Source organism: Ricinus communis, chromosome 6 (genome assembly GCF_019578655.1).
Source record: "Ricinus communis isolate WT05 ecotype wild-type chromosome 6, ASM1957865v1, whole genome shotgun sequence".
Taxonomy (NCBI): domain Eukaryota; kingdom Viridiplantae; phylum Streptophyta; class Magnoliopsida; order Malpighiales; family Euphorbiaceae; genus Ricinus; species Ricinus communis.
In genome coordinates this window covers 5485988-5497307 of record NC_063261.1, presented here as the reverse complement: position 1 = coordinate 5497307, position 11320 = coordinate 5485988, and the positions used below count along the sequence as shown (strand labels likewise).

General features: G+C 30.5%; 1 protein-coding gene across 1 annotated transcript; it reads left to right on the top strand.

Annotated features, from left to right (window-relative positions):
- Nucleotides 1-2514: 2514 nt before the first annotated feature.
- Nucleotides 2515-4088, top strand: LOC8285984 (60S ribosomal protein L8). The gene is made up of 2 exons (XM_002526280.4): nt 2515-3043; nt 3583-4088. Exons 1-2 carry the CDS (start codon nt 2604-2606, stop codon nt 3926-3928), a joined length of 786 nt encoding a protein of 261 aa, XP_002526326.1. The 5' UTR covers nt 2515-2603; the 3' UTR covers nt 3929-4088.
- Nucleotides 4089-11320: the final 7232 nt, after the last annotated feature.

The window sequence follows — 11320 nt, the reverse complement described above, 5'->3', positions numbered from 1 at the left end:
CCGTTGTTTAAATTGTTGGATATTTGGAGTGTTTTTCTGGCAGGTCCTGGACCCGTTTTTACGGGGGGTAATATTCGTGTTGTAGGGGAGGTTCTGCCGGATTTTCGGTAGAATTCTCCTGAGTCGATATTCTTAGACAGTCAATCCTAGGAGTCTAGACCTAGGATTAAAGATCGATTGTTTCAGCGTTTTGATAAATTGTTTTCCGTGATTAGATGATCATGCATTGGCTCGCTCCAACCGAGGCACCGGAGCGAGCTAGGAGGTCGCCCAATTCTGTGAGTTAAAGTCATTTAATCATTGTACTATTGCTAAGTTTGATTTTAATATGCTATTTTGGAAGATTATGCTTAATTTGGTTATTAGTATCGCAATATAAATAATTTTACTGGATTATTAATTAATGAAGATAATATAAGTATTATTATAGTAATGTTATAATAATACCAAATATAGTCAGTTTTCCACATGAGTTGCCTGATGTCTTACTATTAATTGTTAATTGTTATTTTGATATGGTTGAATGATTTCATTTTACAATGATATTTATTATATGTGATGATTTCGATTTGGGGATGTGGCTTTCGTAGAACATGCCGCCTGATGGGTTACATCAGGACTGCGTGCGCACCGGTAATGGGCCACTAATAATGATATAGCAACAATATTTAATAATTTTTTTTAAAAATAGAATCATACTAGCAACGATATAACCATAATTGTCTATTACCAACAGTTTAGCAACAATACATGTCGCCATTAATGCAACATACAACTCCACTTTAGCTATGCATTTAGCAACGATGTTTCTTGGTTTTTTACGGATGGCTATATCATTGCTAAAGTTACCAACATACGTGTACATGTTTGTTACAAATTAGCGATGCCTTTTTTTCATGAAAATTATCTGTCGCTACTTCGTCTATATCTGAAATTATCGACGCTTGCCTCTAGTTTAGTGACAGTAACATTTGTCACTAAATACATTTTGTGTAGCGTGTGACTACGCTCTCGCATTATAAAATTGCCAATGCTATTTTCTCATCGTATTTTCTCTAAAATTATATTAAATCTCCTTTCAAGATAAAAAGAGATCTAATTACTTTGAAAAAATTTCTCAACTTTGAACTTTTTAAAAATTCTAGTAAGTTGTTTTGAAATTTATAAAATTAAATCTAAATTTAAAATTTTATTTTTCAAACTAGCAATATCACCCGCACATGCAAAATTTATTTTTAATACTTTTTATTCAACAATTTATTGATTAACATAAAAATGTAAATGCTAATAAAAAAGTTAGAAATATAATGCAGAAAATAATGTGAAAATATTCAAGCATTTTTCATGAATAATAGTTTAAGCATCATACATATTATCAAAATATTAAAAGTTTGGACACAATACTTTGTTGACGGCATACTATATGAGTAGTAATAGGGAAAAGATGGCATGTGATTGGCTTTCAAGTCTTTGTACTATTTTTTAAGGAAATGTCATCTATATACTTGAAATCTTAAGCACTTCATTAGAGTAAATAGAGGGTATACAGATTAAAACTTCTGCTGACGGGCCCACATCTTTTGGTATCGTTATCTGATGGAGTGTGAACGGTAATTTGCAATTGACGATAAAATACACGCCCTGCTACGTCGTTTTGATTGGTTGTTAGGGGCGAGCAAGGTTTATGAAGGTAAATAAATCACTGCTTTATTTGTTTTCAATGTGTAAAATTGACGAAGTCTGCCCTCTGCAAGGTCGTTTTTGTAGATTTTTACATAGCAAGTGAAAGACGGAAAAATAATTTCATTTAATGCAATTGATTGAAGAAACACTATTGATAGTGTTTTTTATTTTTGTTTTGGTAGAATTTATTTATTTACTAGGAGAATAGGTTTGAAGCACTCCTTGAAAGGAAACAGATTCATTGTGAAGAATAAATTGATTCTTTTTCTTTTTACTTACATTGGGTTTGGAGAATAAAAATATTATTTTGTTTATTTTTAAAAATCAAATGACTTATATTTTATTATTTTATAGTGCCACATCGATATTTTAATGATAATTTTTTTGGATAATCTTTAAATTATTATCAATTAGTGATTTTGAAAAGAAAAAATTTTAAATTTGATACAATTTTTATAAATATAAAAAAACTTGAATAAAATTGTCAAATAGTTTAAACATTCAATTTTATTTTCTTTACATAATTAGGCCAAAAAGCATAGAGTTTTAAGATTTTTAAGACAAAAATAAAAGTTTAAGTATATGTATATGATAAAGACACGCCCAAATTCAAGAATTATGAATGAAAAAGTAAATTTATCTTAAAGGTCAAATAACTGACTTCCATTTTTGCTTTTTGTTTTTATAGAAAAATGTTGAAAGAAAAACAAATGAAATTACAAAACCTTAACAATGGGAATTTGAGTAATAAAATGGGCAAACTAAAATGAAAGACTGAAAACAATGATAGCCCAGCCCAAATCAAAACTAGGGTTTTCTTCACTCTGCTCCCTGTCTGTCAATATAAAATCACTTCCTCCACTTTTCTGTACTCTTTCATCAGCCGTATTTCTCTTGAGAGCCTAAGAGAAACCCTAAAAATGGGTCGAGTTATCCGTGCACAACGTAAGGGAGCAGGCTCCGTCTTCAAGTCCCACACCCATCACCGAAAGGGGCCGGCGAGATTCCGGTCACTCGACTTCGGAGAGCGAAATGGGTACCTAAAAGGAGTGGTGACCGACATCATCCATGACCCTGGACGTGGTGCACCGCTTGCCAAAGTAACTTTCCGCCACCCTTTTCGCTATAAGCACCAGAAGGAGCTGTTTGTCGCTGCCGAAGGAATGTATACTGGTCAGTTTGTGTACTGTGGAAAGAAGGCAAACTTGATGGTCGGAAATGTCTTGCCTTTGAGATCTATTCCTGAAGGAGCTGTGGTTTGCAACGTTGAACATCATGTTGGTGATAGAGGTGCCTTTGCTAGATGTTCTGGTGATTATGCTATTGTTATTAGTCATAACCCGGATAATGGAACTACCAGGTATTCCTCTTTTTCTCTCTGTTTTTTATTTGTTGGGTTTTATTTGTTTACTTGCATCAATCTTAGATTCATTTGTTTAAAAGATCAATAAATAGGTATAAAGCAGAAAGAAATCAATATATTTTTTAAATGGTGGATAAAGACTTGGCTTTAAATATGTTCTAATTTCATTTTCTAAAGATGTGAAAGGCGCAGCTGTTTTAATCACTCGTTGGCTAACGCGTTTAGAATTTGTTTAAATTTTTAAAGGATTGATGAATGCTGAGAGGTTACTGGTAGCTGTGTCTATGTGATGTTAAGGAATTTATAATTGCTTCCAGTACATCTAGAGCAAGCTTACATTTCCACACAATTATTAGAATAGCACTGCAACATGATCACTATAGCTTATTGTAATTAGGACTTTTTTAAGTACTCTGTTGGTGACCTCTAACATTATAGTTGAAGTGCGCCTATATATATACTTCTCTATTGCCAGCGTTTTATTATCATCTCCACATCTTTATTTTGGAATGTGGCTGCTATCTGTATAATCTTAGAGTTAAGCTTCCTTCCGGAGCCAAGAAGATTGTGCCAAGCGGGTGCCGGGCTATGGTTGGTCAAGTTGCAGGTGGAGGTAGGACTGAGAAACCAATGTTGAAGGCAGGAAATGCTTATCACAAATACAGAGTTAAGAGGAACTGCTGGCCCAAGGTTCGTGGTGTTGCTATGAATCCTGTTGAGCATCCCCATGGTGGTGGTAACCACCAACACATTGGGCATGCCAGTACTGTTCGCCGAGATGCCCCTCCTGGGCAAAAGGTCGGTCTCATTGCTGCAAGGAGGACTGGTCGTCTCCGAGGACAGGCTGCCGCTACTGCCGCAAAAGCAGACAAGGGTGCTTAAGGAGCTATTTATTTGATGGTTCGTATTTGTTACCATGTTCTTCTGGACAGATTGTCATTTACATTGCAAAAGAGTTGTTTTTCTAGCTACGGCAGTTATTGGATATGTTTAAAATATTCTTATGCCATATTTTTGTTAGAAATTTACTAATGTTTACTGATTTTGTGTGCTCCCATTTTGATGTGATCTCTCTCTCTCTCTGGTTTATTCGAGCATTCAAGTTTTTAAGTTCATCTCTCTTTCTGATAGATGGATCGAAGGTGTGAAATATGTGTGGGCATAAGCCTAATGTACCATTCTTACTGGGCAATAATAGTGATAGTTTCCCAGCAGAAGATCCATTCTATAGTATGGAGAGAACAGCATGAGGCTAGATTTGGTTCTATTACTATAACTCTTACTATAGTTTTTTTTAATTCTATATATATGCATATTAACTTTTGACCGAATTCTTTTCAATTTATTTATAACTCATGAATAAATCTTGATGTAAATATATAATTAAATAATTAAAATATAAATGTTTTAAATTAATAAATACTTATTTATTGATAGATTAATAAAATATTAATTGATAAATAAATAACTTCTATATAAAAAGTAATAGGTTTTAGTCATAAAAATGTTATCTTATATGTTGTGATAATATTAAAATGTTTGGGTTATATTCGATTTTGTGATAATATTAAAATGTTTGGGTTATTTTCGATTTTGTGATAATATTCAAATGTTTGGGTTATATTGGATGTTTATTATTATGTTTATGGATATATTTTTTTATATAAATATAATTTTTTTTATATAATCTTTTATGTCTATAAATAGGTGTCCATTTTTATTTTTTTTATTTTTTATTTTATAACTATTTATTTTTATTTTTTATTTTACAATAAGTTCAATTTTGTTCTACAATATTATTTGTGATTGCTATTTAATTTGGATAGTTTATGGTTTGCTACCGGCCAACTAAGATGAAAAAGAAATAATGATTTAAAGAAATGAATTTAAGAGGAAGGTAAAGCTAACACTTTCACCTTTTATAAACATGGTTCACATGATTATAGTAAATTTTTATTTTGACTATTTTATGCGATTTACTTCTTGAAAGATGTTATTATCTTAATTATTTTAGTGAATGAAAATTAATTAGTATTATTATTATTTGATGTTACTATATATTTGATAGAGATATTAGTTGATGTTAGTTAAAAAATTCTAGTTCCTGAAAAACTATCGTGGTATATAGTTTTCGAAGAACTTGTATTATAAATTTTAAAGAACTAGTATCAATTTTAGTTCTTGAAGTACTAACTAAATAAATAACTAATCTATAAATTCATAAAGAGTTTAACCCTAATTTTCTGAAAGATTAAATATCCTAAAATTTAGTATCTTAATTTATTAAAGAACTAATATATTATGTTCTTGAAGAACTAAATATATTAGTCTTTAAGAGAGTTATTTGTCATGGATATCAGATCTTGAAAATACAATCAAAGATGAAAATCAAGAATATCAATAAAATTGCGCCACGGGAATGATTTTTCTTCATCATCATCTTCGTAAAGGATTAAAACTTGCATATTTGATACTTAAAAATCCATTAGTTCTTTAAAAAAAATTGAAAGAAAGATACGATCATCATAGATTTGTCATGCTCCAAATGCTCATTATAAATGGATGCATTTGCAATTGTAAGATTTCAAAATTGTAAATGAATATTATTTTGCAGTTTTTAGAATTTGAAATTATGTAGAAAACATATTATTGACCATGATATATTACTTTTGCTACTCTCCATTTCTTGAATATGCTCATGCAGTAGCAATATCAAAAAAAAGACTTCAAGAAATATTCTAAATTAATTTAATGTCTTTCTTATTGCTGAGCAAAATAAAAAGCTTCTATTGAAAAATCATGAAACTCGTCTAACTGGTTCTGCTCCATTTCTTGAAGTGAATGAGACAATATATAATAATATTGTGCGTGGATAAAGAAAAGGACGAAAGAATAATCGTGGTCGAAGATGTGGCTGAGGTTATGGCCAAAATTATAATAACAACAATCGTGGTTGTAGAAATAATAATGCATCTTTCCACCAGAAATGGAAGAATTGCGAAGAGAACAATGGAGCAAAGTAAAATTTAAAAAATCAATACTAATGATGTGGTATGAAAGGACATTAGTCTCGTACCTGTTATACATTAAAGCATCTTACTGATCTACATTAAGAACTTTTAAAAAAGAAAAGCAAAAATATAGTAGCAAATTTAGTAGAAAATAATAATGATTTTGGTAATGACTTTGTTGATATAATACAGACGTGTCAGATTTTCTTAAGAATTCTGAAGAAAAATTAATCATTTGATCAACAATGACAATGTAAATCCCTAAAGACTTATGTTAATATAATATCTGGTAGTAAAAGAATAATTAAAGGTTGTAGAAGAGCAGTCATATTACTACTTGGATGAACATATTTCTTTATTAAAAAATACGTTGTTCTCTCCAAATTTTCACAGAAATCTATTAAGTTTTAAGGATATCTACGGAAGTGGATAACATAATAAGACTATAAATATAGAAAATATTAAGTATTTCTATGTTACAACCTTCACAATAGGCAAGAAATATGTATTGGAGAAATTACATGCTTTTTCTCTTGGCTTATATTACACATATATTCGTATTATTGAAATAAAAATGTGGCAGTAAACCAAAAGTTTACTTACTCAAATAATTTGATTAAGAGCATATTTTACAGAATATGCTATTAAAACAATTCTTCTTGATAATACTGGTGAATTTATATATAAGACTTTTAATGATTATTGCATGTCAAATTGGAATAATTATTGAACATCTAGTAGCTCATGTTCATACTCAAAATGGTCTAGTAGAATCTTTTATTAAACATCTCAATTAATAGCTAAACCATTGCTTATGAAAATAACCTCGCAATAATTGCTTGGGACATGCAATTTTACATGTAGTAACTATTATTCGCATAAGGCCAACTAGTTATCATAAATTTTCACTATTACAGTTGGCTTCTGACTACGAGCCAAATATTTCCCATTTGGAAACTTTTTGATGTGTTATTTATGTCCCAATTGATTCCCCACATCACACAAAAGTGGGACCTAAGAGGAGATTGAAAATATACATTAGATATGAATCTCTATCTATAATTAAATATCTTGAGCCATTAACCGGGGATGTCTTTACTACGAGATTTAATGATTGTCATTTTAAGGCTTTATTTCCTAAGTTGGGGGAAGAGAACAAACAATTAAAGAAATAAATTATTTGGAATGAGTCATCATTAAATCATCTTGATCCTTATTCAAAACAATATGAATTAATTTGCAAAGTATAACAAACCAATTGTTAGATATATTTTGTGATCCAAAAAGAGTTACCAAATCTCATATACCAATTGAAAATACTCCAACTAGAATTGATGTCTTAGTAGGACATGTTAATATTATAGCAATTGAGTCAATGACACACCAGAAATGTGGTAGGCCACCTGGTTCGAAGGATACAAATCTAAGAAAGAAAAATAAACAAAATAGACCAAATGACAATTCTAAAATTGATGTTCTTGAAGAGCCTATAATAGAAGACATAGATGAACAAGTAACCCCAGAAAAGGTTCAAGTGCTTGAAGACTATGAAAATTACGAGATATCAATCAACTATGTACTTCAACTAAGAGATGAAACCGAAGTGAAACTGTTGTCGACAATATATTTGCATATGTAATCACAAAAGAAAGTGAAGGTATTGAACCTAAGTCCATCAGTGAATATTGACAAAGAAATGATTGGCCTAAATAAAAGGACGTACTCCAAGCAGAATTAAACTCATTAAAAAAATGTCATGTCTTTAGGCCCATTGCTTTAAGGTGGTAGGCTATAAATGGATTTTTATGCATAAGCACAATAAGAAAAATGAAATTGTAAGATACAAAGCATGACTTGTAGCACAAGAATTCTCACGAAGGTCTAGCATTGATTATGAAGAAACTTATTCTCCAATTATGGATGCAATTATATTTAAATTTTTAATTAGCCTGGAAAGTTTAGAAGGACTTCATATGCTTATTATTATAACTTATTTATATGGATCACTTGATAATGACATTCATATGAATGTTCCTAAAGGATTAAAAATGCTGGAAGTATGTAGCTCAAAATCTCGAGAAATGTATTCAATTAAGCTACAAAAATCTTTATATAAACTAAAACAATCTGGACGAATGTGGTATAACTGTCCAATGAATATCTTTTGAAGGAAAGATATACTAATAATCTAATCTGTTCATGTGTTTTTATTAAAAAAATAAATTCTGGTTTTGCTATAAATGCAGTTTAAGTTGAAACATCATTGGGTTGCTAAAGAATTGTCAGAAACAGTAACTTATTTAAAAAATAAATTTGAAATGAAAGATTTGAGACGAATAAAATTTTGTCTTAATCTGCAGATTGAATATCTATTTGAAAGAATTTTTATTCATTAATCAATTTATATTGAAAAGATATTAAAATTTTTTAATATGGATAAATCTCATTCAATGAGTTCTTCCATGATTGTTAGACACTTGGCTATAAAAAAAAAAGAACTTTTCGTCATTGAGAAGATGGTAAAGAAACACTTGGTCTAGAAGTATCTTAGTATTATTAGAGTATTAATGTATCTTGCTAATTTTACATGACCTGATATAACATTTTTTTGTGAATTTGCTAGCAAGATATAGTTCATCACCAACTCAAAGATATTAGAATAGTGTGAAAACATGTTTTCCGTTATTTACATGGTACACTAGATATGGGCTTGAAGCGATCTTAAAGGTTGATTAAAATCTTGATCATGTTCCTTGCATAGTTGCCTTATTTCTTAATGATTGATATGTGAATCTTGATTATCTTGAATTGTTTGATAGACAATTCGATTTTCTTGATGATGAATGTTGATGAATCTTGATAAACTCAATTAATTCTAAAATTAATGTGATTAATTACCCTTGTTAGTATTAGCACCCATTTTCTAGATCTACATATCGAGGGAATTACAGAAAATCTGATGATGAAAGTTACTGCCTTTCTTGAGTATGAAAGATCGAGAAAGGGCAAATATAAGAAAAACATGAGATAATTTGGACCCAATTGATAGAAAAAATAAAGTTTAAAAGGTAAAACGACATTTTGCATAAGTTTAGAGACTAAATATTGAAAATTTTAGCTCTACACAAAGCCCATTGGCTGAGCATAAAGCCGAATCAACTCTGTGCATAGTCGATTAGCTCTACACACTATTGATTGGCTATTTTTCAATCCATCATAGTTTTATATGTATTTTCAATCTAAAACACCAAAAATTAGTAAAAATAAGTTTGTAGAAGATATTTATGATAATTATTGAGTTTTTAGATATTTTTGGATGATAATTGTTTGAAAATAAAAGATTAAATCCCTTTTTATTTGATATTAATATGATAAAGGGGAAAGATAATTACAATCCATTTTTTTAATAATTGAATAATTATCAGTATCTTCTAGGGTTTTCTAATCCTATTATTATAAATAAAATAGTATGGCCTAGGTCTAAGGTTGCTAGAGCTTATTATATAAAGACTGTTTAGACTTTCTAGCTACATCGATCTATACAAAAGTCCTTAAAGCCACTAAGAAAGAACTGCCAAACTAGGAAACACATTGAGGAATAATAGAAACTTTTCTAAAATTTCAAGAAAGCAGAACTGGATTCCCATTCTCTCTTTGATTCAACAACTTCCTCATCTCTTGAGACTCGTTTAACGACAATTAATGGTGACAACTTGAGGGTTCCTCCACATCCACATCATCAGTATCTTTTCTCCTATTGCTTCTATATAAATTTTTATTTCTAGAAATATATTAGAAATATTTTTTAATGTTTGTTCCATATAATTCACATGATTATATTAGAATTATGTTCTGTTTAACATGCTGATTTTATTGGATTTTGTATATAATAATAAGAGCACTTAAGGTTTTGAACTTGATTTGATTAGATTTTGAATCCAATTAGTTAATAGTAGATATAATTAGGTTATGTTTTCATTTTTTTTGTTAAATATACATGTTCTAACTGAAGTTTTTCCATCTGCGCATGTAAAAATCAGTTCTAGCTACGAGAAATCGAAGAAAATTGAAAAAGCCACTTGAAGCCCCTAAAGCCGATCGGCTCAATGCAGAGCCAATTCAACTTTGTGTTGAGCCCATCGGCTCTTCACCTTGAGCTGATCGACTGTGCATAATATCAGGCTGATTTTTGAGTTTTTAATATATTTTTAGCAATTTCATGCTCTGTAACTTAGTTTTTAGGATCTCCTTTCCAATATTTTTTAGTTATATGCGGATTGTGATAGCTAGATTCACTTTCTGCTCTTTATTTATTTTATCTGTGATGAATGCTAAATATCTGTTATGTGATTGTCTAATTAAAATTGACACATAAACAGTAGGTTTTAAAATTGGACCTAGCATGAAAATTATAGTTCATTAGCTTAATTAAGATGGTAATTGGGCCTTAAAATCAACATAGACTTAATGGGCTTTGCCATGCTTTTGTTAGATAAAATTGGAAGATATTAGATTTAGGATTATTGAATTGGACCTTTTCATAAAAAGTAGTCTATTAGGCTTAAATGCTAGAAATTAAAACATAATTTATCATTAGGCTAGACTAGGTTGGCCTTGTACATAATTAATTAGCAAGTTATATTAATAACTTTAAGCATGGACTGGTGATAAGTGTTGGTAGCACTTACTTTTTAAGCTTATTTTACCTCGTTTTCACCTTAAATTGAGTTTAATTTTTTTGTTAGACTTTGTTTTCAGTTTCATTTTAGGTATTTGGCAATCTTGCTTGATGGGAGGAAGTTTTAGCTTCAAAGTATAAGAACAATTAGCCAAGGAGCACCTACCATCGAGGACAGGAGTGTCACACGGGCATGACACGGGAAGAAGCTTCCCATGTGACCTTCCCCTCTGAAGTGTTAAAAACGGCAGAATGATGGTTTGCAAGACACAGGAAGCACACTCCCGTGTGGCCTTCCAGTGTGAGTTGGCATAAAATGGCAAATTATACAAGAAATGACACGGGAAGAGAACATGCTCATGTGCCCTTTTCGTATGGATAGAGGATATCTTCAAGTGCGAATTTTGGTCAAGGACACCACACGGCCGTGAGGTACCCATATGGCCTCCCTTGTGGTTCTTAAAAGCACATTATTTAAGCGAACTTTTAGGTTTTCTTGAGGGGGCTCCATCATATTTTTGATGAACCATAATTTATTTTATATGGATTGCTTCAAAGTTAATGCAATTAATCTTTTCTATGAGT